The following is a 26,399-nucleotide window of genomic DNA, read 5'->3' on the forward strand; positions in this document are numbered from 1 at the left end:
CCGGCCCCGCCCGCCCGAGCGTCGGACGCGGCCCCGCGCCGAGCCATGGTGAGTCCCGTGTCGCGGCCCTGGTGTCCCCCTCCGCCTTCGCGCAGCCCGCTCGGGGCCGCCGGCCCCCGGCCCGGTGCCTCCAGCGCCCGCCTCGGTCTGTTGAGCGCTCCTGGGACTCTCCTCCCTCCCATCCCCCCTTCTTTTCTGTGATCTGTCTGTCTGCCCCACTGTCTGGCGCTGTCCCCGCCGGGTATTGCCCTCACTCTTTCTTCCCTTCTTCTCCGCCCCCTCCCCCATCCTCCCTCTGGTCGCTCCCCCAATCCACACACCTCCCCCCGCCCTTCTCTGTCCCGACCTGTGCCTTCCTTTGCAGGCTCTTCCCTCCCCCTCTGGGTCCCAGCTCCTTACCCGCGGGAGACCCCTGCGGGTTGGTGCTGCAGCGGCCCTGGAAGGGGCCCGGCCTCGGGTCATGAGAACTGACCTGCCTGGAACCACCATTTTCCATCCCAGTCCCCAGCCCGGTGAGCTGGGCCCACCCATCCGGCCCTGGGGGACCGGCCACAGCTGTGGCTGGGCTGGGGCCAGGGACATGGCCAAAGAGGGAAATTCCCGCGGAGAAAGAGGGGTGCTTCAGGATAGTGGACAGAGTGGGGAGGGGGACTCGCAGTGCCAGGGGGCGTGACGCGGCCAGAGCAGACTAGAGAGTGAGGATGGGGGGGAAGAGTGCCCCAGAGCACTCGCTTCAGGGAACCGAAGCACTGTCTCAGAGCACTCCCGCTGCAGAGGGGAGGGAGCACCAGCGGGAGGACCCGCAGGAGGTAGGGGACTCAGGCAGGAGGTAGGGGACTCAGGCAGCAGCAACTTCGGACGCAGGAAGCCAAATGGCACTGTTAAGGGGGACTCCATACTGACAGGAGTGGACACTCTTCTGGGAACTTTAACTCCAGAAGTTCTCTCTGAAGAATCACCGCAAGGAGTGGGCGCTGCCAGAGAGAGCGCCCACTGCAGGGGCGTGGGGGGTCCACGGCTAAGGGGGCTCTGGATGCAGAGTGGAGGTGGGGGGAGGCCCTGCCAGGGGGCGCTCACTGCCAGGAGGTGGGGGGAGGAGCTCTACCGGGGCTGGTCCTCCACAGAAGGAAGGGCACCCCCTGGCAGGGAGGCTGGAGCAAGAAAAAAGAGGAACTGGGCCAGGGAGAGCTGACTCAGTCTCTCTGGTCTCCTTTTTGGTCCTGGCCGACTGGAGGCCCGGTCTCTGTGCTCCTGCCCGCCGCCTCCCACCCCAGACCCCTCCTCCCCTCCTGCCGCTGCAGTTTCCTGTGGCTGAGACTCTCGCTCAGCCATGAGCTCACCGCCTCTAATGGGTTGCAGCTGCCTCGCTACTCAAACTCTAGCTCCCCCCTCCTGGCCTCCGATCGGACGGCCCACTCTGCCTCCCCCAACCCCCCGCCCATCTCCACCCTGCCCCCACCCGCTCTCACCAAGCTGGCCGGCCCGGGAACACTGGGGGGTCTGTCTGCTCGCCCACACACCTTGGGGCTGGGTCTCTGTGCTGACGCACTGAATGTCCCTCTCTGGAGTGGCTGCCCTAGCTTCTCAGAGGGTCAGGACAGATGGGCAACTGGTAAAATACGCAGTTTTGTCTGCAGGGCAAAGACAGGCGGGGGTGGGGGGTGGGGGGGTGGCCCTGGAGAAACACTGCAGAGCATCCCCTTGCCCACTGACAGCAAAGAAACCTGATAAAAAGAACTTCAAAGCCATCTTGAAAGAGAAATTAGTCTGCAAAGGAATAGCCTGAGGGGTGCTTGTTTAGGGTCTGGGATGGACTTAGCGAGGGAAATCTAGAGGAAGCAGGGCTGTCTTTTGAGACAGTGGTGGCAGGTGGAGTTGGCGGAGAGGTCCTACTGGAATTGGAAAGATACATACCATCGAGGCCTCCTCCCTTCCCCACATGTTCCTTTTGTGACTTTTTCCCCTTTCGGCTGCCCCCACCCAGTTCTTTGTAACCAACCCCACATGCTCCGGGAGTGGGTGATTGCTCTGGGGCCACTCTGGGAGAGAGAAGGTTGCTAGAAAGACAGGCAGCCCTCTAGTCCTCCTTCTTCCCAGTCCTCCTCCTTCTCACCCAACGACCATCTCTCGGATGTGACTGTTCGAGGTGGTGGCTGCCCCACCTAGGTTGGAGGTCCCTAGAACATAGGCCCTGAGAGGAGGGGCTTGCAAGATGGCCCTCCACCCTCCAGAGCTGTCTCAGCCATCACTAAATCTTCTGGTGGCCCAGAGGACTGTCTCTTTCCGAGGAGGAAGAGGACAAGAGAGTGAGGATGGGGGGGAAGAGTGCCACCATTGCCACTATGCAATGGTCCCAACTCACAAGCAGCAGGACCAGCCCTGAGATCAGAGACATTCACCACAAATTCTCCCTGGGGCTCCAGGGCCAGCATCTCAGAGCTCCAGTGTGGCACGCACTGCTAGGTCTGTGTGCTGCGACTGACCCTTGGCTCACCTGGCCAGCGTTTCCCGAGTGTCCTCTCTGATCACACACTGCACACGTGATGTGGCCCCCGGGGACACAGGCAGCCCCGGACCTGAACCCGTGCTCTCTAGGGAGCTGCAGCTGGTCTTCTCTCTCCCAGGAGCCCGAGCCCGTGGAGGACTGTGTGCAGAGCACGCTCGCCGCCCTGTACCCACCCTTCGAGGCCACAGCCCCCACGCTGTTGGGCCAGGTGTTCCAGGTGGTGGAGCGGACTTATCGGGAGGACGCGCTGAGGTACACGCTGGACTTCCTGGTGCCCGCCAAGCACCTGCTTGCCAAGGTCCAGCAGGAAGCCTGTGTGAGTGGCCCCTAAGATCCACTGTCTCGCTCCAGAGATGAGTCAGACTCGTTTCCCTCTCCCCAGAGATGTCACCTCCCAACACCGATCCCGGCCCCAGCAGCACAAGCCACTCAGATACTAACACACACGAAGACACTCGTCTTCCCCAAATATTGACCCCTGAGAAACACCAACTCCCAAAGACCCAGACCCACCAGACCAATTCCAGACATCCCCCCCCATACTGATTTCTCAAGATACTGAACTCCCCCAGACATGACTCAACAGAGACCCTTCAGTCCTGCAGATCCAAAGACTCCTAAGAGTCTCTGACCCTCCAAGACAACGGCATCTGCTGACCGTGTCTTTGTAATGACTCAGTTGTTACTCTCCCACGCATGGAACTTGTTTCCTCGAGAAGCTTCCTACTACCAGAAAACCGGCCAGTCCCAACCCCTCCCTCTGCTACGTGAACACCCCAGGATACACCTCCAGCTCCCCTGGGATTATAACCCACCAGGCAACAGGGCAGCCCTGCGCAGGGTGGTCCGGTCCTGAGCGCCTTGTCCTGCTGGCTTCCTCAGCAGGGGCCTGAGCGCAGCGTCCCGCCTCTCTCCCCAGGCCCAGTACAGCGGGTTCCTCTTCTTCCACGAGGGCTGGCCTCTCTGCCTGCACGAGCAGGTGGTGGTGCAGCTAGCGGCCCTGCCCTGGCAGCTGCTGCGCCCGGGAGACTTCTACCTGCAAGTGGTGCCCTCCGCAGCCCAAGCACCCCGCCTGGCGCTCAAGTGCCTGGCCCCAGGCGGTGGGCGGGTGCAGGAGTTGCCCGTGCCTCATGAGGCCTGCGCCTACCTGTTCACACCTGAGTGGCTGCAAGGCATCAATAAGGACCGGCCAACAGGGCGCCTCAGTACTTGCCTACTCTCCGCGCCCTCTGGGATTCAGCGGCTGCCCTGGGCAGAACTCATCTGCCCACGGTTTGTACATAAAGGAGGCCTCATGGTTGGACATCGGCCAAGCACGTTGCCCCCTGAACTGCCCTCTGGACCCCCCGGGCTTCCCAGCCCTCCTCTCCCTGAGGAGGCCCTGGGCACCCGGAGTCCCGGCGACGGGCACAATGCCCCCGCTGAAGGACCTGAAGGCGAGTACGTGGAGCTGCTGGAGGTGACCCTGCCTGTGAGGGGGAGCCCCACGGATGCGGAGGGCTCTTCGGGCCTCTCCAGGACCCGGACAGTACCCACCCGAAAGGGTGCTGGAGGGAAGGGCCGGCACAGGAGACACCGCGCCTGGATGCATCAGAAGGGCCTAGGGCCTCGGGACCAGGATGGGGCCCGCCCACCGGGGGAGGGAAGCAGCACCAGAGCCTCCCCTGGGTCACCCCCAGGAGCCGAGGCTCTCCCAGAAGCAACGGCCCTAGAGGTGTCTGAGTCTGCAGCAGAGGTACTGGGGGCAGCCTCTGAATCCTGCCCCCTGAGGCCAGGGGGCGCTGGGGGAGGGGCAGGCCAAGCAGCTGAAGGACCACCTGGCACCCCTCGGAGGACAGGCAAAGGAAACAGGAGAAAGAAGCGTGCTGCAGGCAGAGGGGCTCTTAGCCGAGGAGGGGACAGTGTTCCACTGAGCCCCGGGGACAAGGAAGAGGCCAGCCACCAGGAAGTCCTTGTCAGTCTGCCCCCGCCGAATGAGCATGAGCTCCCAGGATGCAGCCCAGTTGAGGGGGAGCACAAAGGCTCAGGGAAGCCAGAGTCGGAGCCGAAAGAGGAGCTCAAACCAGCAGACAAAAAAGAGCCGCAGCCCCCAGAAGCCTGTGGACCTATAGACGAGACGGCCAGAGAGAGAGATCCAGAAGGGCCCAGCCTGGCATGCGTGGCAGGTGAGATGACACTGGAGCCAGTAGGGCAAGGGCCGGCATAGGCTGGGCCTAGAGAAGGGGGCTGGAGGAGGAGCTGGGAGCCCCACAGCCAGAACCCTCCCCACCTCAGGCCCGTAGCTCTGCTTCTGTCTGTGCAGGACCCACAGGTCCAGATGGCCTCCTGCCAGACCCACCAACACTACCCCTGGAGACGGTGCAGGAAGTGGAAGGGGACAGTGTCCCAGAAGAGGCCTCTCCGGTCTCCATCTCTGATGACCCGGATGTAGTTTGGGACTTGATGGCATCTGGATTCCTCGTCTTGACTGGTCAGTGGGCATCAGTGTTTGAAGGGACCGGGGTCAAGGAAAGAGAAGCGATCAGGGTGGGCTATGGAGGGAGACAGGGTGGATGGGAGGTGGCCAAGGCCTGCCCCCAGCTAGGACGGCCTGGCCATTTTGTGTCCTCAGGAGGGGTGGACCAGTGTGGGCGAGCTCTGCTGACCATTACCCCACCGTGCCCTCCCGAGGAGCCCCCACCCTCCCGAGACATGCTGAGCACTGCTCTTCATTACCTCCACTCGTTGCTCAGGTAACCGAGGCCCACCCCTGGCACCCTGAACATTAACCTCCTGCTCATGAGGGCCCTGACCTCCTTTCTTCTCAGGACATTGACTTCCTGACCTCTAGGATACCGACTTCCTCACCCCTCAATTTTTAACCACTGACCGCTGACCTTGCTGACCTCTGACCTCCAGGATATCTTCATCAATGTTCAGAGTCAACACTGCTGACTTTCAGTAGCCTAAGACGCTACCTAGATTGTCAGGGCGTTGGTTTACTCGCTCAGCAGCTGCTTACTGGGCACCAAGAACCTAGTAGGCACCATGCTATGTACTGGAATGGAATTCACACCCTTCCAGAGCATAGCAGCCCTGGTTTTCCAGTCCCTGATCCTGCGACTTAGTATCGTGTAACTAGACTCCTGAATACTAGGGCACAGCCTCTTGGACATAAACCCACGCTTTGGCCCTTTGCCCATTGCTTCCTGAAAGTACCAGGCACTAACTTCTCCTGAGGCCTAGTAACAGTAAAACTAGACCATGTTCCGCCATGCCCTCAACACACACAGGTGCGCACGCGCACTGCCCCCTCGGCTCTTCCTGCCCCCACAGGCCTGATCTCCAGATGTTGGGGCTCTCCGTCCTGCTGGACCTTCGAAAGGCACCCCCATTGCCACCAGCCCTCGTTGCTGTTCTAGGTCAACTTCAGGTAACCAGCCCTTGACACGGGTACTTCTGCTGACCCTAACTCTTCCCTGGTGGCCTGTCCAGGCCACCCAGTGGCCCAGCATTTAGCGTTATTCTTCTCTGCGCTCAGGACTCAGGAGACCCTCCCCTCATTCAGCGACTGCTGGTTCTCACTCACGACTGTCCTCTGACTGAGCTCCATGGACTTCAGGTTTGAGCTCCTCACTCCCAGCTAGCCCCCCTCGTAGTGGAGAGAGAGGATGGCTGGAGCCCCCGGCTGGTCCCTGAACTCCTGGGTGGCCAGGCCAGAAACCTCCTGCCTTCACGTGTCTCTAGGGCACTGAGTTGCTGTCAGAGAGTGATCTGAAAAGAGTGGCCAAGCCAGAGGAGCTGCCATGGGACTTGGGAGGTCACAAGGAACCCTCTCCCAGCTACTGGGTAGAGACACACCAGGTAAGCTTCACCTCACCTACCCAGGACGGTGGGAGCCAGGAATGACCCAGCTGAGGACATTCTGGGAGAGAAAGGGCAGATCTGAGACATGTCCATGGGAAAAAGTGACTTCCCTTCTATTCAATTCAAGATGTATTTATGGCTCACGACCCATGAGCAAAATATTATGCATGTACCATGGGCTACTGGGGAGATGAGAGGAGTATATTCGATAAGTTCTTAATATGACATTAAGCAGCATATGGTTTTTGGTGGGACATAAGTCAGAAGCTATTAGAGAAGAGTGTAAGGTAATTTTACTGGGGTTCTGGAAAGAGCTGACAGGAGGGCTGATTCTAGTTCCATGTGACCTTGGACAAAGTACTGTACCCCATTTCCAGAGATGGTAGCCTTTCTGTACTTGTTCCCTGCACCAACATCCAGGCCTCGGGGTCCTCACCCACAAAGTACAGCAAGTGTGATATAATCTCCGATTCTATGAATCTAAGTACTGTGAATATTCAAGAAAAGATAAATGAACAGAATCTGAGCTAAGTATTAAAGGGGGTTTGTAACATGGTCTCTAAGCTATACATCGAAGGGGAAATAGATCTGAACAGGCAGATAGGAGAGTTTTATAGGGTGAAAACAGTACAGACAGTTGGAAAGGAGACTCGAATTTACTAGGCTGTTTACTGTGCCAGTCCTTGCCAAGTGCTTACCTGGCATCATCTCTTTAAACCTCACAAAATTCTGTGTATCTTTTTCTGAGAAAGAGAGAGTGTAAGTGGGGGTTTGGGGGGTAGAGAGAGAATCTTAAGCAGGCTCCATGCTGGGCATGGACGCGGGGCTTGATCTCACAACCCTGAACCAAAACCAAGAGTCAGATGCTTAACCGACTGCGCCACCCAGGCGCCACAGAATTCTGTGTATCTTGTCCTGACTTTACAGTGGAGAAAGCTGAGGCTCAGGAGGGTTCTGGACCTGCTTAATGTCATACAATTAGTAAACAACAAAGTCAGCAACTAAGCGAGCACTGTCTCCATAAAAGTCTCTGGAGCTGCCCCCCCTCCATCCCCGTGTGTGTGTTCCAGGAAGTGGCGAGGCTGGGCCGCCTGTGCCGAGGGGTGCTGGGCTCTGTGCGGCAAGCCATTGAGGAGCTGGAGGGAGCCGCAGAGCCCGAGGGAGAGGTATGACGTGAGACCCGACAGAAGGGGATGGGGTGGGGATGGGGACCCTCCAGTGGAACCCCTACTGTCGACTGCTCCCTGCCCGCAGGAGGCCGTAGGAATGCTTGAGCCCCTGCAGAAGGTGCTGGCAGATCCCCGGCTGACGGAGCTGCAGAGGGACGGCGGAGCCATTCTGATGAGGCTGCGTTCCACCCACAGCAGCAAGTACGAGGGGGGACGGTGTGCGAGGGCAGGTGAACAGGGCGGGTGGAGACACAGCAGAGAGCTGTCAAGACACCTTAGCTGCCAGATCATTCTCACTGGGCATGCCGCTGGACAGGAGCTCAGGCTTTTCCACCTAGGATACCCTTCGCATGACGTCCCTGGGTATTAGTCATGACTACAGACAGGCATCTGGCGAATCAGAAGTGCTAAATACCTTGGCCAAGATGAGTCCGTGGATGGGAGAGTCAAGATTCAAATCCAGGCCTGCTGCACCAGGAGGGAATGCAGTGGGGGTGGGGGGAGGGGCTGACAAGGGCAACAGATCATTCTGCCCCTTTCTGTCCCCAGGCTGGAGGGCCCGGGCCCCGCTGCGCTGTACCAGGAGGTAGACGAGGCCATTCACCAGCTCGTGCGCCTCTCCAACCTGCACGCACAGCAGCAGGAGCGGCGGCAGCGCCTGCACCGACTCGAGCAGGTGAGGCAGGACCCCCAGCCCGCTCTTCCGTGGCCCAGGAACCTGTTACTGGCGACATCCACAGCTGACAGCGCTCTCCTCACTGGGCCCGATTGCGTGGCCCTCCCTCTCTCCCCACCCCACCCTGGAGGTTGGTCTGGTGGGTGTGAGAGTCAACGAGAGGGAGACAGCCCCTCAGCCCCAGCAGAGAAGCCAGACCTCCCCCGCCCTACAGTGATATTTGATCAAGGATCCTGAGAGGTTGTGAGATTAGAAGAGATGCTTGGGTGTCCTGGGGGATTCTGGGAGGAGCTGATTGACTCTCGGGTGCCTATAACTTAAAATAATAACTGTCTGTTGATACGAGCTTTTTAGCTACAAGGCCACCCGTGTTCCCTCAACTCTTTCTACAATGTCATCCCCAAACCTGAGGCTGGAAAGGTCCCATATTTCTCCACCTTGGAAGGAGAGGATAATGGAAGATGCTAAGGCCCCTTTGTGGGGAAGATTTGGGGATAAGGCTGGCTTCTCTGAACCTTAATTCTTCTCTCCTGGGGTTAAGAACCCCGCAGAGATTATCCTAACATGTGGAATAGGGGTACAGGGGGCCTTGCAATCTGATTGTTCCCCCAGAGCCCCAAGCATGGTGAATGAGCACCTCAGGGGAAGGGTCAACTCAAGGTCAATGTCAAAGTGGGGGCAGGGCTCTCTGTTTTCTGGGGTTTCTGCATATTGACTTCCTCCAACCCAGTGTCCAAGGGCTTGTGTCTCTTACTGTTTGCTTGCTTGCTTCTTAGCTGTGTTGCCCATTTCAGAACCGTTAGCACACAGGATTGGGAGTCCACAGTTCTCAGCTTGAGTGCTAACTCTGCGAGGTGTGAGATGTTGGAGAAATCTTGAAGCATCTCTGAGTTCCCAAGTCCGCATCTGTAGAATGGGGATCATTCTACCTCGCAAGGGTGTTAGGATGACCAAATGAATTCAGCAAAGGACTGTACAAATGTTTACGGTTAGGCCCTAATTATTGGGAACATTCTCAGGCGTCTCGTCCGCATGCTGTCTTACCCAGCTTCCAGCCTTTCTTCAGAGAAAAAAATTACCATCCCTTTTTGGTCAAATATCCCAGAAACAACATGAGAGTCCTTAGGTCGCCATAATAGGCAACTAGAGCTGGGGACACACACACACCACACACACTGGGCTGTCTCTTCAAGCCAGGTCCCTCGGACCCCTGCCCACCCAGTCAATGGACTCGGTGAATGTGAAATTTCTCCTGGCCCTCGGTTATCCAGACAATCCTTAACCTTCCTCAGGCTCACAGCAGCTTTACCTATGTCCCCTCCAGGCAAAGCCCTAGAACCCTCTCCCGCCTCCCTCAGTGCTTCCTGCCAGCCCGGCTTCCCTTCCTGGTGCTTTCTCACTTGACCCTTGTGGAAACTACTACTGACCATTGTTAACCATTCCCATATTACAGCTAACATGAAATGGTTCGCCCAAGGGTCTACGGATCCAGGGTGGGGGGGTGGGGATTGGAGCTGAATCTCAGCTTTCCTCCCCACCGCATGGCCTCCTTCTCCCTCATGGCCCTGCTGTCCCGCCCCGTCTGCTTCAGGTGCTGCAGTGGCTCTCGGGCCCAGGGGAGGAGCGGCTGGCAAGCTTTGCTGTGCCCGGGGACTCCCTGTCTGCCCTGCAGGAGACAGAGCTGCAGTTCCGGGCTTTCAGCACTGAGGTTCAGGTGAGAAGGGGGAGAGGGGCAGGGGAGAAAAGGCATGGAGGGAGGGAGGGGAAACTGATTGGGACCGAGGACCAGGTCCGAGTGCAGCCTTCCTTCTCCAGGAGCGCCTTGCCCAGGCACGGGAGGCCCTGGCCCTGGAGGAGGACGCCGCCTCCCAGAAGGTTCTGGATGTCTTTGAACAGCGGCTGGAGCAGGCTGAGAGTGGCCTCCATAGAGGCCTGCGGCTACAGCGCTTTTTCCAGCAGGTGTGTGCAGAACCTCTTTCTTCCATGCCCGCCGTTGCCAGCCTCCTGGCTAGGGAAGCTGATCAGGTAGTTGCTAAAAGCAGGGATTCAGGAGACGATCTCCTTTGAGTCTTGGCTCTGCCACCTACTTGCTGAATGACCTGTTACAAGTAACCAACCTGAGCACACCTCCACAGGCACCCACCTCTCAGGGCTGCTGCGAGGGGGAGAGAGGTAATATATAAGAAACACTTAGCACAGAGCCTGCAGATAAATTCTGTGGAAGTGGTGGCTCTCCTTTCATCCAGGCTCCCCTGTCTCCATACCAGCTCCGAGTGATGTGGTTAGGCAGTGGTGCTGGGATGGGAAAGGGGGTGTTGTCAGAGGACTGAGAGGGTGGTGGGCACTGGGAAGCCATCGGCAAAAGCGGACAGGAGCTGTCACTGGGCAGCATGCGTGAGCGGCACCGGACCTCATTCTTTCTCTCCCCATCCCCACCCCCTCTGGCCCGGCAGGCGCACGAATGGGTGAATGAAGGTTCTGCTCGGCTGGCAGGAGCGGGGCCGGGTAGGGAGGCAGTGCTGGCAGCCCTGGCCCTGCGGCGGGCCCCAGAGCCGAGCGCCGGCACTTTCCAGGAGATGCGGGCCCTGGCCTTGGACCTGGGCAGCCCGGCCGCCCTGCGAGAGTGGGGCCGCTGCCGAGCCCGCTGCCAAGAGCTGGAGAGGAGGATTCAGCAGCAACTGGGAGAGGAGGCGAGTCCACGGGGCCACCGGCGACAGCGGGCAGACAGCGCCAGCAGCGGAGGGGCCCCCCGGGGCTCCCACAGCCCCTCGCCCAGCCTCAGCTCCCTGCTGCTCCCCAGCAGCCCTGGGCCACATGCAGCCCCATCCCATTGCTCCCTGGCCCCTTGTGGGGAGGACTGTGAAGAAGAGGGCCCTGACTTGGCTCCAGAAGTAGAGGGTAGGCCTCCGAGGACCGTGCTGATCCGAGGCCTGGAAGTCACCAGTACCGAGGTGGTAGACAGGACCTGCTCACCCCGAGAACATGTGTTGCTGGGCCGGGCTGGAGGTCCAGATGGGCCCTGGGCAGTAGGCACCCCCCGGATGGAGCGTAAGAGAAGCATCAGGTGAGAGCCCAGGCCAATTACTGCCCAAGAGGTGGGCCCAACTGCCTGGCAGGAAAAGAATACGGTATTGTTGGGGGTCCCGTGCCCCAGCCTCCTCTGACACTCCTTGTCGCCCCTGCAGCGCCCAGCAGCGTCTGGTGTCAGAGCTGATTGCCTGTGAGCAGGAGTATGTGGCCACCTTGAGCGAGCCAGTGCCGCCGCCGGGGCCCGAGCTGACTCCTGAACTGAGGGGCACCTGGGCCGCAGCCCTGAGTATCCGGGAGAGGCTTCGCAGCTTCCATCGGACACACTTCCTCCGGGAGCTTCAGGGCTGCGCCACCCACCCCCTGCGCATTGGAGCCTGCTTCCTTCGCCATGTGAGTGACCCCTAACACTTCTTCCAGGTCCTCTCCCTTCTCACGTCTCAGCCCCATTCAGTTATCCATTCTCAGTGTCCGTTGCCTGTCCCCTCTAAAGTGTGTGGTCCAAGAAGCTGGGGCCCAGGGCTGTGCTCTGAGCCCCTCTGGATCCACTCAGCCAGTGTCCCTGTCTTCGAGTGCTGCCCGGCTTTCACTCTGTGCGTGGGAACCTGTCATTTCCCAGGCAGACTACGTGGCCTGTCTCTCCTTTGTGCTGTAGTGAGGATGGGGAGGAGGAAAGGGAGAGGCTGGTCTCTCACCAGATGATGGCTTGTCTCTTCCCCACTGGCACAGGGGGACCAGTTCAGCCTTTACGCCCAGTACGTGAAGCACCGACACAAACTGGAGAATGGTCTGGCTTCACTTGGCCCCCCAACCAAGGTAACCTTTGCTCCAATCCCCATGAGAAGGAGAGGGGCCAGGAATCCCTAAAACGCACCCAATCTCAAAGTCTCTCGGGGAAGAAAAGCTTTCCTGGATGTGTCCAGTAATCCCCCCGAAGCACTGAGGGCGGGACAAGCACTGGGCTTGGAGCCAAGCGAGCCTGAGTTTTTATCCTAAGGGACTTTGGGCAAGACTCTTGATTCCTCTGGGCCTCTGTTTCTACGTCTGGTAAATGGGGGCACTGTCCACTATATCTGACTCACAGAGCGCTGTAAGGATCAAAAGACTTTACATCCAGAGATGTGAAAGTGACTTCAAGAGTTAAAAGCCAGAAACTATAGGGATTATTTGTATTCCTCTTCCGTTCTCCTTCAAGATTCAGAGGATGGTTGAATCTCTTGCAGACCCCTACCTACTTTCTCTCTGGGGAAAGTTTCACCTTACCTTTGGCAGTGGTATCTGGGCTTCATCTCCCCGCAAAAGCCTGGAATACCATCCACTTTCCCGACAGAGCTCAGCCCCGGCTAGCTCCAGCCCTTCCCCTCACCCTGTCTGTCTCCTCTCCAACTAGGGCTCCACGGAGAGCGGCCCTCACCTGCCCCGGGCCTTGCAGCAGCCTCTGGAGCAGCTAGCTCGGTATGGGCGCCTCCTGGAGGAGCTCCTAAGGGAAGCTGGGCCTGAGCTGGGGTCTGAGCGCCAGGCTCTCGGGGCTGCCGTGCAGCTGCTCCGGGAACAGGAGACCCGCGGCAGAGACCTGCTCGCCGTGGAGGCAGTGCGTGGCTGCGAGGTGAGGCCATGGCTCGTCACTCCAGTTCAAACTGTCCAGCCCTGTGGCTTCAGAAGCAGTGTGGCTAGTGACCAGAGAACCAGACTCAAAGTCAGGGCCGAGGCACTAATTTCTAATCAGCTAGATGGCCTTGGTCAAATCACTGCACTTCACGGGGCCTCCGTGTCCTCATCTGTAACTAAAGAAGCTATGTCCTGCCCAGCACGCCTGACCCTACTTCTGGCTGTGTTTTCCTGTTCCATTCCCAGTCCTTCCTTTCCCTATCTACTCTGCACTTGCTCGGGCGTCTTGACGCCCAACACACACCTTATTCTCCCTTACCTAGTCTGTTTCTGGCCCAGAAGGTCCAGAACAGGTGGGGAACCTACCTCCTCTGTGATAGACCTCTTTCCCCTTTGGCTCTTTGCGGGTTCTCTTCCTGGGTTAGAGTGGTGATTAATCCCCAACGTCCACAGACTTCCTGGGGGAGGCTATAAACCCTGCTGTGCTGCGTACCGCTGTGTACCTTCCTTCTGCAGAGGCAGGACTCCGTGGCTAGGCCAGGTGCTCTGTGCATGGTGGCCGGGGGATGGATTCTAGCCCGAGGCCTTCCCTGATTTCCTGACTCAGCCTGAGAACCAATACAGTTGGGCCCTTGCCCTATAAATCCCACTTTTACTCCCCATAAAATATACCCAAAGGGCTCTAGGGCCAATTATCTTTCCTTATCCCTTCCCCAGACAGATCTGAAGGAGCAGGGCCAGCTCCTACACCGGGACCCCTTCACCGTCATCTGTGGCCGAAAGAAGTGCCTTCGCCATGTCTTTCTCTTTGAGCAGCTCCTCCTGTTCAGCAAGCTCAAGGGCCCTGAGGGGGGGTCCGAGAGCTTTGTTTACAAGCAGGCCTTTAAGGTACAATGCTGGGGGGGGGATGGGGGCAGGGATGGGAAAGGAAGTCTTGCTGTTCTTGAGAACTCAAGATGTTCTGAAAATTCAACTCCAACCCAGATTCAGAATCTGAATCATCTAAAACAGGTTTTGACCTTAATCAGCTATCAGGTTAGGATGTCAGAGGTGACAGAAATCCTGTCATTGTCATTGGGGTTTTCATTATCATTCATGTGGGATACTCACGAGGCATTCCAAGCCGGAATGGAGGCCCTTTCCCATTAAGAATATATGCTTTTTGAGTTAGGGGTGGTCCCTGGGGGTGACAAGAAAGGACTCTATTTATCTAAATATCTAATAGCTTAAGTTGACAGAACCAATGGAACCGAACCCAAGAGGAGGGAGGCCTTGCTTCAAGGAAACCGCTTTGGTATCCAGATAAACATCAGTAGAGATGTATAGTCCTGGGGCACCCAGCTGGCTCAGTCGGTTGTGTCTGACTCTTGATCTCGGGGTTGTGAGCTTGAGCCCCACACTGGGTGTAGAGATCACTTAAAAAATAAAATCTTAAAAAAGAGAGAGAGAGACCTATAGTCCTAGCTTAGTCAGTATGGCATGATTCCAAAGGCTTCTTTTTTTTTTTTTTTAAGATTTTATTTATGTATTTGACAGAGAGAGAGAGAGCACAAGCAGGGGGAGTGGCAGGCCAAGGGAGAGGGAGAAGCAGGCTCCCTGCTGAGCAAAGAGCTGGATACGGGGCTTGATCCCAGGGGCTCAATCCCAGGACCCCGAGATCATGACCTGAGCTGAAGGCAGACGCTTAACCTACTGAGCCACCCAGGTGCCCCCTAAGGGTTTCTAAACTTTGTCTCCCTACATTCGTTCCATCTATTGGGGGGGGAGGGGTGCAGTATAGAGAAAAAAGCCTAGGTTTGAAATACCATAGACATGAGTTTGAACCCTCTCTCTCTACTAAGCTATGATAAGCCCCTAGGCAAGTCGCTTCGTGTCTCTGGGCATTCCCCTTCTGTAAATTATGGTTGTTACGCAGACTAAATGTGGAACACTTGGCATACGGTAAGTGTTGAGCAAACATTTACTGAACATCTACCAGATGCCACGCTAAGTGGAGTGCTTTTCCATGTGGTACCATCTAGCAAGGACTCACTCTTTCTTCACCCACTCTCCTCCGCTCTTTCTCAGACTGCTGACATGGGGCTAACAGAAAACATCGGGGACAGCGGACTCTGCTTTGAGTTGTGGTTCCGGCGGCGGCGTGCACGAGAAGCATACACTCTGCAGGCAGCCTCACCAGAGGTCAAACTCAAGTGGACCAGCTCTATTGCCCAGCTGCTGTGGAGACAGGCGGCTCACAACAAGGGTACCAGGCAGAGTGGGGGGGTGGGGGGGGGCTTGGAGTTCTGGTTATGGCAGGAGGTTAGAGCGTGTGGAGACCATTTGAGAAAACAGGGTGTGGGATGGAGAAGGAATGACTTAGGAGATGATGCTGTATCTGACCCGAGAGAGATTGCTGACATAGAAATCAGTCCAAGGTATACCGAAAGGAAGGAGGAAGCTACCAATTTCAGAAAAGCAAGAGCAAATGGCAGGGCAAAAGAGAAGGAGGGAGTGCTCACTGGACCCGGGTTCCAGAATTTACTTGCTGTGTGACCCGAACTAGTGTTTCTGTGTGTTTTGTTTTGGGGTTTTTTGGGCTGGGTTTTTGTTTTTAATTCTCCGAACCCCATTCCACTCATCTGTAAAACGGAAAATGACAGCTACATCTTCATGTGATAGGGGTGGTGAAATGAGGTGATTACCCATGGAAGCACTTGATAAACTATAAAGTTGTGTAAAAATGAGAGGTTTGCTCTTAATGCCCAAGAGAAAGGGCAGAAGGTGAGTATTAGAAGTTAGGTGGCTGGAATGCCAAATGGGCAAGATGCAACATGTAGAAGACAGGAGACAGATGTCTGAGGAGGGAGTCGAGGCCCACCATCACCATCCACATAGTGACAGTTGACAGCAAGAGTCCAGATGAATGAGAATAGGCAAGCAGCGGCAGAGTCCATCATGACGGTGCTAGGGCTGGGAGCAAAGCGGGGCTGAAGGAGGTTGGTAACAGGGTCTCTGTTCCCTAGAGCTCCGAGTGCAGCAGATGGTCTCCATGGGCATTGGGAATAAGCCCTTCCTGGACATCAAAGCCCTTGGGGAGAGGACACTGAGTGCCTTGCTCACTGGAAGAGGTGAGGGCCACAGTGCTGGGGGGTGGCCCCCAGAAATGAAGACCTTGAGAGTGAGGGCATAGCGGGGAGGCATGGTGGAAAAGTAAGGAAGGGTAATAAGTGGACATGTCTTCCCAGAAATTGTGGGACTGACTGGGAGGCCCTCTGTGAGACTGAGGGTCATTTCAGAGAGCCAGGAGGGCTTTCCCACACCAGCACCCCACCCCCCACCCCCTCTCTGCAGCCGCCCGCACCCGGGCTTCCGTGGCCGTGTCATCCTTTGAGCATGCCGGCCCTTCCCTTCCCGGCCTCTCACCGGGAGCCTGCTCCCTGCCTGCCCGCGTCGAGGAGGAGGCCTGGGATCTGGACGTCAAGCAAATTTCCCTGGGTGAGGCCCCTCTCAAGGGGTGGCTCCCAACAGCTGGGTCATCGTGGTGATGTTCAGGCCGCTTGCTGCTAAGCAATTCCTTTTTCTAGCCAAGTAGCCCAGTTGCCATGACAACCATGTACAGCTTCCTCATTGCTAAAAGAGCCTTCCATCTGGTTGCTAGGATAATGCTTACAGCAGCCTGTTGCTAAGAAGCACTTCCTCTGTACCTCTCTCTCTAGCTCTCCTTGGGTTTCTATGGAAACTGTTCAGCTTCCTGTTGTATCCTCCTGGTTCACCGCGGCAATCCTTATAGTTTCCTGTCGCTTCTTCCCTGGTTGCTCTAATGATGCTGCTCTCAATTTCCTGCCTCTTGGTAGGGGGGTTCTCTTGCAACTGGATTGCTATGGTGACTCACAGCTCCCTGTTGCTATGGAGCTTTTTCTTCCCTGACGGAGCAGCTTGGTTGCTTAAGGCAATCTAGAGGGGTTCTATACGCTGCTCTCACCCTAGCTTCCCCTCCAGCCCCAGAAACACTTGACTCTTCTGGAGATGTGTCCCCAGGACCAAGGAACAGCCCCAGCCTGCAACCCCCCCACCCTGGAAGCAGCACTCCCACTCTGGCCGGTGGAGGGATCTTAGGGCTGTCTCGGCAGGTAAGTCCCTATCCTAGGGCTGGTAGCGGGGTGATCTCTTCAGCCACTTTCTGAGTGGGCCATTCTCATTCAGCCCATGGGGGCAGGGGGAACCAATGAGCCTGTGCTCCCAGCAAGACCACACGTTAGTTATATTGTCCAGTCTGCCTTTCTCCTCTCCTCCCAGACCTGAGAGGCACCAAGGTCAGAAGTGAAACGCAATCTTTAATAAAGAGTATGGTGCAGGAGTGGATGGAAAGGGGGGAATGCCAACAGCACCTGGACTTGGGATTAAATCAGCCAAATTGAGGAACTTGGGGGAGGAGGAAGGAGAGGTGAATTGGCAAGCTTGGGGGTGGATATAGGAAAGAGGACATTTCCTCACCCTTTAAGTTCACTGCAGTTTTTCTCCTTGCAGAGTCATGCCCGAGCCCTGAGTGACCCCACCACTCCTCTGTAACCTGGGTGAGTCAATACCCCTTTCTCCCCTATATCCAACACTCCTCCTTTCACTCCCTCCCCTGCAAGTCAGCGTGTTCCCTCTCCCGACCCATCTCCCTCTTCTCTCCTGGCTTCTAGAGAAGATGGAAAACTTGGCTACAGCCCCTCCTCTCAGCACATTTTGGGCTGGGATGGCAGTGGGACATAGCAGAGGACTGGAAGAGCACTGAATTCCTTCCCTCTGCTTTCTGGACAGAGAGGAGGTCGCAGGACCAGCGTGTTTCCCTGCTGCTATCTCTAGCTCTCTCCAGCCGGGTGCCTTCCTGCAGAAACCAAAGTGGCCACACTTGTTTGCCTTCATACCCTGGAGGTGGAGAACTGATCCCTCATCCAGTCCTTCCCCACCCGGGGCCACTGCATACTCCCAGGACACTGCTCTGTGTCAGCCCTCCTCCAACAGCCTACGTTCTCCCCTTCGTCCAGGGCCACCCGGACTCTCCCTGAGAAGACTCATCTCTGCCAGGTCAGCTGTAGTTCCTGGTGACTCCTCTGGGGTGTCATAGGAAAAGGAGCTACGCAAACCATTATGGGGGAGGGGGGGACTGCAAACTTTCTACATGTAATTACTGTTATTATAATACTATTGTTATATTAAATGTATTTACTCACACTTGGTGTCGGAAGAGCTAGAGCAGACCTAGGTCTGCTAGGTGATGCTGCTGCCTTGAGCACTTCCCCTCACCCAACAATTAACTAGAACACAGAAAATCAAACCAAGGCTTCAAGGTACCCAGTACCCCTTCCCGGCCCCAAACGGGGCCTGGGTGCAGCAGAATACGCCTCCTCCACGGTGGCTCTCGGAGGCTCAGTGCAGGAGCTCCTCCTCTCCCGCTGCACCCACTTCTTGAGGCTGAGGTGGTCGCCGTCCAGCTGGGATCCAGCACGGTCCAGCAGTTCTCAAAATGAGGTCCTCTGACCACAGTGCATGAGAATCCCCTGGGCTACGTGCTAAATGCTAATTCCCGGGCCCCACCCCCAGAGCTACTGAAGCCAAAGCCTGGGGGTAAAGTTTAAGATTTCTCCGTCCTCATTAAGCTCTTCGGGTGATCACTAAGCACCTGAAGAAGTATTTCCAGACAAAGCGGCCCAAGGAGGACAGGACATAGGCAGACAAACACAGCGCCCTGTGCCTCAAGACACCTGTTTATTGGGGACACAACTCTGCGACAGGGATGACAGGAATCGTACCAAAAATAGCGACGTCTACAGGGCCCCTGAAGGGGCTAGAAGGGTACAGTGCCCCCCACCCCCACCCATTGTACAAAAATAAACTCTCACGCCTATGGACCAGCAAAGACTGGCAGAGCGGCCCCTCAACAGGGACACCACCCTCTGCCAGCCCTGGGACCCCATTCTTTGATCCTCACCCCTGCCACTTCTAAGGCACTGTGACTCTCCCCTGGGCTGGGTGGGTAGCGCCCGCCCACCCTCCTACGCCCTCCACCCCTCCACCTCTGGTCCGCCTGGGGCTGGGATATGGGTCCCACGCTGCCCCCTGCTGGCTGCTCTACCCAACTACCTCTAGCGCTCCCCCGCTCCCGCGGGGTGAGCTCACTAAGCTAACCGCCCCTAAGAGGGCTCCCTACCGTTCCTGTCCCCCCAGCCCCGCCTCTCCTGATCTCGACAGCCCGGGGCCCTCCTCCCCTTCCTGCGGTGGACATGGACTAGGAGGGGTCTCTCCGGATTGTGCAGGGGCGTAGGGCGGGGACGCGTCGGCCTGGGGCGGCCTGCGGCCCCGAGCCCTGCGGCTGTGGTGCACTTGCAGGTGCAAGGCCATGAGCTCAGGGGCTCCAGTGGCGAAGGGGCAGAAGAGGCATCGGTGGAGGGCACCCCCCGGGCCAGCCTCGCCTCCCGGCCCCGCCCGCAGGGACAGGTCCAGGGGTTCGGCCTCACCGCCCCGCCCGTTGCGCAGGGTCCTCCCGGGACTGGCGGGCTTCCGACGGGACCCCGGCGCCGCGCTCGTAGGAGGCCGGGGGTTCGCCGCGCCCTCCACCCAGGTCGCAGTCTGCGGAGCCGGCTTGGCTCCCGACTGCTGTGCCGAACCTCGCTGGGAAGGGGGCGGCGGCTCCGGGGGTGGTCCGGGGCCTGCCCCGCTCCTTTGCTCTCGGTGGTGGCGCTGCAGGTGATACTTGAGCGAGCCGGATTGGGTGCCCGCGTAGTCGCAGTGCGGACACTTGTAGGGGCGCTCGCCTGCAGAAAGGGGTGCGATCGAATCACAGAGGCACGATCACCGCCCCCCCCCGTCTTTCGCGCTCCGTACAGGCCCCCGTAGACCAGAAAAGCACACTGCCACCCCCACCCCCTCTCATTTAACAGAGCAGCATTCCCCCAACCATCTCAACTGGCCAATCTGAAGGCTGCTTTCACCGCTCTTCCCGCCCTCCAGTTACCTCCCCACCCCAGAGGCTGCCCCCCTCACCTGTGTGCACTCGCAGGTGCACTTTAAGGTGATGCGCTGAGCGGAAAGATTTTCCACAGAAGGGGCAATCCTTTCCTGTGGCTCCCCGGCCCCCTTCAGGCCGGGTCCCTCCAACCAACAGCCCATTCTCTTCTGCAACACACACATTAAGGGAAGTCAGAAAGGCCCTTTGCCCTAACCCTATCAGGGCCATGCGTCCCACACCCACCCCTTCGGATGGCTTCCCCTCGGGGCCCCAGAAGGAAACAGTATGTTTGAGGGAACCTGAGGGGTTGGATTTGTTGTGAGCTGAAAAGTGGCCCCCAGGAGTGAAAAAAAATCGAGAATTAAGAGACAGGTCCTTTTTAAAGAAAAGGGGACAGGAGGGCAGTGGTGGAATCAGAGTGGGCCCAGGATGTGGAAATCTTGGAGGGAAAAGACCCCTTACATACCCTGCGTGGCGGTGGACCTTGCCTGGGTCCCCGCAGCGGGCGCAGAGTGCCCTGGTCCCTCGCCTGGGCGCGGGTGCAGCGAAGCCAGAGGGCCCAACGCCCTGCTCCGGGCCCAGGTCTCCTCCTCCGCCTCCACCACCTCCTCTTCCTCCTCTGGCTCCTCGGCGCGATGCCGGCGAGCCCGGGCTGGAAGAGCGGAGGGCAGCGGGCGGAAGCTTCCGAAGCTGCGGCCAGCCCCGGGCTCCGCGCCCTCACCATTGGGCCGGGCCTCGCCAGCTCGCAGACTCAGGTAGCCCAGAAGGCTCGGAGGCTCACGGCGCTCGGCGGGAGTGGGAGCCGGGGCCAAGAGGAGCGCGGGGCCCAGCGGCTCATAGGCCAGCAGGCCCAGGTCAGGAGGCTGGGGGGCCCGGGCGGCCCCGGAACCAGGCCCAGGGGCACGCAGCGGGCCCAGCTTGCTGGCATGCACCTTCATGTGGTTCTTAAGGAACCAGGGCTCCTTGAAGCAGCGGCCACACACGGGACACGCATGATCGAAGGAGGCCTTGTGCTTGCGCATGTGGCCCTTCAGAAACCAGGACTGCGTAAAGCTCTGGCCACACACTTGACAGCGGAACTCCGGGGGCGCGGGGGGCTCCTCGGGAGCGGCAGGAGCGGGGGCGGGGACTGCCTCACGTTCGGGCTCCGGCTCAGACTCTGGGACTGATCTGGGTTCAGGTTGGGGTGGAGGCTGAGGCTGGGGTGCAGCCGAGGTGGCCGCCAGGGGGCGCTCAGGAGCTCCGTGGGCTGTCAGGCTGTGATGCAGCAGCTCCTCCTCCTGGCTGGAGCCAAAACTGCACAGGCCGCACTTCCAGGGCCTGTGCAGGATGTGCAGGTGGCGTTCGCGCTCCGCCGCTGTGCGAAACTTGCCCTTGCAGAACGGGCAACGGAAGGCGGCCGACGAAGGAGCCTGGGACCGAGCCAGGCCCTCAGTGGCAGGGGTGGACTGCATGCCCCCTGAGCTTCGGGCTCTCCCCAGCCGGGCCTCGCGCAGTAGCGCGCGCTCCTCCAGCTCCAGCAAAAGGCGTGCGGCGGGGCTACGCGGGCGCTCGGGCTGGTGCGTGCGCAGGTGCGAGCGCAGCAGGGCGCGCTGCGCTGCGCGGTGGCCGCAGTGCGGGCACTGGAAGGCCTGGGCGCCTGGATGCGCCCGCAGGTGCAAAGCCAGGATAGAGTTGAAGCGGAAGCGCTTCCCGCATACAGGGCAGGGGAAGCGCCTTTCGCCTGCGCGACTCTCCGACCAGCCCACTGCTCCCATCCCTGGAGACCCGGCGCTCACGCCTGGCCCGTTGGAGTAGCGCTGCAGATCCAGTTCGCCGTCGAAGGCAGGCGGCGAGGGCGCTAAGTGGCCGCCCGGAGCGCGGGGACGTGAGCCCTGTGGAGAAAGACCTGAGTAGAGCAAGGGGTGGAGAAGGGACAGCTGTGGGGAAAGCAAGGGCGTGAAAGGCCAAAAGAACTCGAGGGAGGGTGGGTTGGGGCCTGAATCAGGAACACCGAGTGCCCTTCCCACTCACCTTGGGGGAAGTGGAATATGAATGGGCACTGAGCTGTTGGGGCCACAGACAACTTCTAAGAGAGGTAGGGAGGGCAAGGAGTATAGGTGTTAAGTACTTGCAGGTTCAGTCCAGAGCTTCTTCACTCACCTCCATGGACCCCCTTCACATTCTTTGGTTCTGGGGAGTGCAGGGAAGAGGAGGAGGAAAAGCTGCTAGTGAAGGCAACAGGTGCTGAAGAGCTAAAGCAGGAGAGACAGGTTTGGAGGGAAAGATGAGCCCTGGTTTTCAGCAGTAGAAAGAGGCACCCCCAACCCCATACTCTTAGCACCCCATTACTCCTGCAACCTATCCCTTCATTCCCCTTCCTTGCACCCTGAAGCAGGAGGGGGCTGCTGTCTTCAAAATTTGTACTCCTGGATTTGCCCAGCCCACAGGTTCCCTGATAACCCAGATGTCTTCCCTCAGATTATTCATTTTAATTGCTTAGTCCAAAACCACCACTACCATCACCACCATCACCACCACCACCACCATCATCACCAACACAACCACCCCCTGGCGGTAGAAACCATCACAGTATACCCTGCTCTCATTTAAGTTAGGCTATGCAGCTTGATGAGCAAACGGGGTGGGCCTGCCATGCTCCCCACTTATCCAAGTGAGACCAGTTGCCCTAACTGACCGGCCAGCCAAACATCCTGCCACACTCCACAGTCCTTCCTTCTGCCCTTATCCTGTCTCTCTGTCTTTTCCCCCTCGTTCTCCCTCCCTCCGCCTGGATTCCTGATCCATTCATTTCCATTCATTACAGAGACTCATTCATGCATGGGAGAGAAACACCTCCCAGCAGCAGAGAGTCTGGAGACAGACAGAGGGGGAGGGGCATGAAGGGGGAGAGAGCCAGAGGGAGAGGGAATGAAGAGAGAGTTGGGGGAGGAGTGGAAGTTAAGGGGCGCTGCTGGCCTGGGGAAGGGGTTAAAAACTGCCAATACCGGATAGGATTCATCCCCGTGTTTCAAACCTTGGAGCCTGCAGTTTGATGGGGCATCTCAGCCCCTTTGTCCAGGGCTGTTCCGAGGCAGGCTTTCCTCCTCTCTGCAGGGGAGAGGCTCCCTCACACAAGAGGAGGATTACACTGGCTCTGAGCTCAAGAGGCTGGAGTGAGGGACGGGGGGCGGGGCTGGGCCATCTGCACAGATAGGGGCTCAGCACATGCTCCGAGCAGGAAAGGGTTAAAATTCTCCAGGCTGAAATTCCCTGGGCCTGGGATGTGCAGAGCTCCAGTTCTGAGGAAGGAGAAGAGCACTGAGAAGATTGGGGTTGGGGGGGGGCTCTCCTGATTCTAAGCTGCAGAGGTTAGCATTAGGACTTAGAAGAAACCCCAGAATTAACATTCATGGAAATAGGCCGGGGAGGACGAGCAGAAGTCAGCCAGCCTACCTTCCTGCTTACATATAGAATTGTATCTGGTCGAGGCTAGATGAATGTGGGCCTAACCTATTTTTTTGCCTGAGATAGAAAGAATATTTGAGATATAAAGAACTTCCTTACAATAGGCATTGTGAAACCGAAATGGGTTACTGAGAAAGAAAAGGACTCAAGCATTACTTTGCTTAAGAATCTTGAACAGAAGAGAACTGGGCCAGGAGTCAGCCCTGCTGCTTATCAGCAAAGAGAAAAGGCTCTGGAGGTCCAAGGCTTCTTTAATTTTTGACATTTAATGAATGTGAATGTGATAAGACTCCATGAAGGGGCAGGTACCTGTTACATGTGAAATCTGGGTTAAGGGAATTTTATTAACAGGAGGTTGATTGACAAAGTGTCCTCATCTGAGGGCACCACCACGTTTAATACTTGTATTTTTGTAGCTCCAAATTAGGGCATCCACCGTCATCTTCTGGATCCTCCAAACAAACCCCTTTCCTGAGACCAAGAGCCCAGCGAGGCTCCTTGAGTAGTGTCATGAAAGGTGAATTAAAGAGTAGGACTGGGAAGTGCATGGCTATTGTGGGCCCAGGCTATTAATAGCCCTGCAACCTTCAGTAAATCACTTAACCTCCCAGTTTACTCATCTGTAAAATAAGAAGGTTGGACTAATTTATACTGATGGTCCCTTCCAGCTCAAAAATTTGTGGTTCTGAGTCACAGGACTCTTCTGGACCCCAGAGAGATGTTAAAAACAAATGGTCATCCCTTCAGTACCATGGAGAGTGCAGTGGGCTACCAGAGGGGACACTTTGGCCACCTCGGTGCCATAGAAAGAGCTAGGAAGTGCTCGAGGGGCCACAGTGGCCATTTTAGCACCACAGAAAAAGCACTGAGAAAGGCTAGAGGATTTTACAAAATTCCTATCTGGGAACCATGGCGGGGGGGGGGCAGTGGTACCAGAGGGATTATTTTGGCCTTTTAGATGTCACTGAAAATAGATAAATGTAATAGAAAATAGATGTAACTAGAAGAATTTTAATTAGCTATAAGGAGTGTCCTGACAGTTACAGTTTGTACATCCTGGAATGAGTTACTGAGACATCGTATTTGGGTCCATCACATTCTGTTGCTCTCCTGGGGATTCCCGGAACATCCTGGTGTACAGCCAATCTGGTATATTCAGAGGAAGCAGATGGTGGGGGAGGAGGGGGGAGGCTGGGAATACTGCATGGTCATAGCTGACTAACCTATGGGCACATATTCTGATTCTGAGAAGATTCTAGGGCCCTTAAAACTGCCTGTAGGACAGCAAGCAAAATATCTCATGGGAGGCTGACCTCGTATATGAAGCAAGTAGAGTAGGAACAGGGCACAGCTTCCTCCACCACAACAAAACAAAAACAGAAAGACCTACTTTGCACACAGCATTTTCCAGGATGGAAAAAAGTGATATACAAGAAGGCCTAAATTGAAGCTGAATTCCCAAGCAGGGAAAGTTTCCCTAGAGGGTAGCCTCAAATCCACAAAACCCACTTAGACACCTTCCTAGAACCAGTCAAGACCTCCTGAATCATCTCCACACCAAAGGAGGCCCCAGGCACCTGATCCCATGAGTGTTTTGTTTTGTTTTGTTTTCAATAGGAGAGAGCACTGACAGGGTCCAAGATCTATGAACTGGCTTGGAACCCACGGCATACATGTATTGCCTGTGGGCAATAATCACAGAGTTTCCTTTAGTTAGGCCCTAAACACCATCCACAAGACTTGGCCAGACAGTAGTACTGACCTACTTTCCATCCCCACTGGGAATCAGGGGTTATCTGGCCCTTATTTGGGTTCTATAGGGATACAGAGCCAGGGATTGGGATCGGAAGTCGTTCCAAAGCAACAGGCCAGTTATTTCTATGTGCTAGGATTGCTGGTGGGAAAGGGGATGTGGATCATCAAGCCTTACTGCGTTAGGGAGGGCTGGAAAGGTTGGTGAGAAGACTAAGAAACAAGGACAGGTACACAGAAGCATCTGCTGACTGAAGGACCTCAAAGATTGTCCCTCAAATCTGTGGTTCAAAAGTTTTTAGGGTCAAAGTGCAAGGGGCAAGGATTCAGGACTTCTGTGGTATAGTTGTGACTAAACATCTGTCACTGGTCTTTTCTAATACTTGTTCTTCCCTCTGTTGAGAACCCCACACCTCCGAAATCCGTTCCCAATTACGATTAACACTGCACAAGACGAGGTAAGAAAGAAAGGGGGCTTCTTAGGTGGTCTAGAGTCAAGACCACTTTTATCACAAACACATGCCAGTAGCTCACTTTTATGGTCTCCTCTCCATGGCCCTCTGAACCTCACTGCTCAGGGAGTTCCTCTAAACTGACCCCACATCACAGCATGCCCATCTTTTACAGAGTTCTTGGTAAAACCTCCTTCCCTCCATCCTCACTGTCCTGATTTGGGGGCATGGCACCTCAGTCACTGACTCCAAGTGTGCAGCAGGAGACAAGAGGAAGGTACACCTGCTGACCTACAGCCACCCCACCACGGTGAATCTTATTCCACAGGCATGTCCCAACTTGACCCCTCTTCTGAAAGTTCTAGAGGACCTTGATTTGGGGGAGGGGGCACGGAGCCAGCCCTAAGTCCCCTTAACTGGAGCTGACCCTAGGAAGGTCAGAGTCTTAGCACCCATATGAGCCTCAGTCCTCAGATTAGGGGGTGGGGGGCGGGCAGGAGATCCTCTGGGAAAATCTCCCTCCCAGAAGTAGGTTGGCAAGTAGGGCAGGACCTGTGATCCTGCACAAGAGATTCTTCCAGCAGCACCCCAGTCCCCTCCCGGGGAAGATAAGCTAGAAGGATGATGGGGGGCAGGGTTGGGAGACTGGGAGGCCAGGGCTCAGCTACCCCGGCCAGGAGAACAAAAGCTGAGTTGCAGCCGCCTCCGCCGCTGCCGCCGGCCGAGCTCTTTGTGACACTTTGTTTGGGACGCAGAGAGGGAAGCACCCCCCATCCTCTCCCCTCCCCCACCCCTGCTCCGGGAGAGTTTGGGTCCCTTCCCCCTCTTCCATCAGCCCTACCTGAGCCGGGGGGCGCTCATCCACTCTGGCTCCCGGCTCGGCCGCCCTGCACCCCCAGGCCCCTCGCGCCCTGCCTTCGGGCCCCTACAAAGACGTCCG

The 26,399-nt window shown here is 57.1% G+C and overlaps 2 protein-coding genes across 10 annotated transcripts in view; one reads left to right on the top strand and one right to left on the bottom strand.

Moving 5' to 3' along the window:
- The first annotated feature begins 6 nt into the window (after window positions 1-6).
- Window positions 7-18,034, top strand: ARHGEF40 (Rho guanine nucleotide exchange factor 40). 6 transcript variants are annotated; one of them, XM_034648436.1, is made up of 24 exons: window positions 7-48; window positions 2,625-2,822; window positions 3,426-4,671; window positions 4,809-4,976; window positions 5,118-5,238; window positions 5,822-5,918; window positions 6,027-6,107; window positions 6,233-6,349; window positions 7,423-7,518; window positions 7,607-7,722; window positions 8,071-8,197; window positions 9,789-9,911; window positions 10,013-10,156; window positions 10,651-11,261; window positions 11,383-11,617; window positions 11,954-12,040; window positions 12,615-12,830; window positions 13,550-13,720; window positions 14,900-15,077; window positions 15,838-15,942; window positions 16,166-16,309; window positions 16,814-16,944; window positions 17,342-17,388; window positions 17,621-18,034. In XM_034648436.1, exons 1-23 carry the CDS (start codon window positions 46-48, stop codon window positions 17,381-17,383), a joined length of 4,557 nt encoding a protein of 1,518 aa, XP_034504327.1. In that variant the 5' UTR covers window positions 7-45; the 3' UTR covers window positions 17,384-17,388; window positions 17,621-18,034. The 6 variants fall into 6 exon arrangements, with proteins under 6 accessions (XP_034504327.1, XP_034504324.1, XP_034504323.1 ...); XM_034648433.1 differs by lacking the exon at window positions 7-48 and adding an exon at window positions 687-809 and having other exon boundaries at window positions 17,503-18,034; XM_034648432.1 differs by lacking the exon at window positions 7-48 and adding an exon at window positions 687-809.
- A 519-nt stretch (window positions 18,035-18,553) lies between these two features.
- ZNF219 (zinc finger protein 219) overlaps window positions 18,554-26,399 on the bottom strand; it is a 13,938-nt gene continuing 6,092 nt past the window's right edge. For 2 of the 4 annotated variants that reach the window (XM_034648439.1, XM_002927829.4), the window contains exons 2-5: window positions 21,951-22,042; window positions 20,275-21,682; window positions 19,844-19,975; window positions 18,554-19,614 (exon numbers count right to left, since the gene is read on the bottom strand). In XM_034648439.1, coding sequence (XP_034504330.1) covers window positions 19,007-19,614; window positions 19,844-19,975; window positions 20,275-21,682; window positions 21,951-21,956 — 2,154 coding nt within the window. In that variant the 5' untranslated portion in view covers window positions 21,957-22,042 and the 3' untranslated portion in view covers window positions 18,554-19,006. Of the gene's footprint in view, window positions 19,615-19,843; window positions 19,976-20,274; window positions 21,683-21,950; window positions 26,249-26,300; window positions 26,382-26,399 lie in introns of those variants that run through there. The other 2 variants (XM_034648440.1, XM_034648438.1) reach the window with 2 other exon arrangements.

Source organism: Ailuropoda melanoleuca, chromosome 20 (genome assembly GCF_002007445.2).
Source record: "Ailuropoda melanoleuca isolate Jingjing chromosome 20, ASM200744v2, whole genome shotgun sequence".
Lineage (NCBI taxonomy): Eukaryota > Metazoa > Chordata > Mammalia > Carnivora > Ursidae > Ailuropoda > Ailuropoda melanoleuca.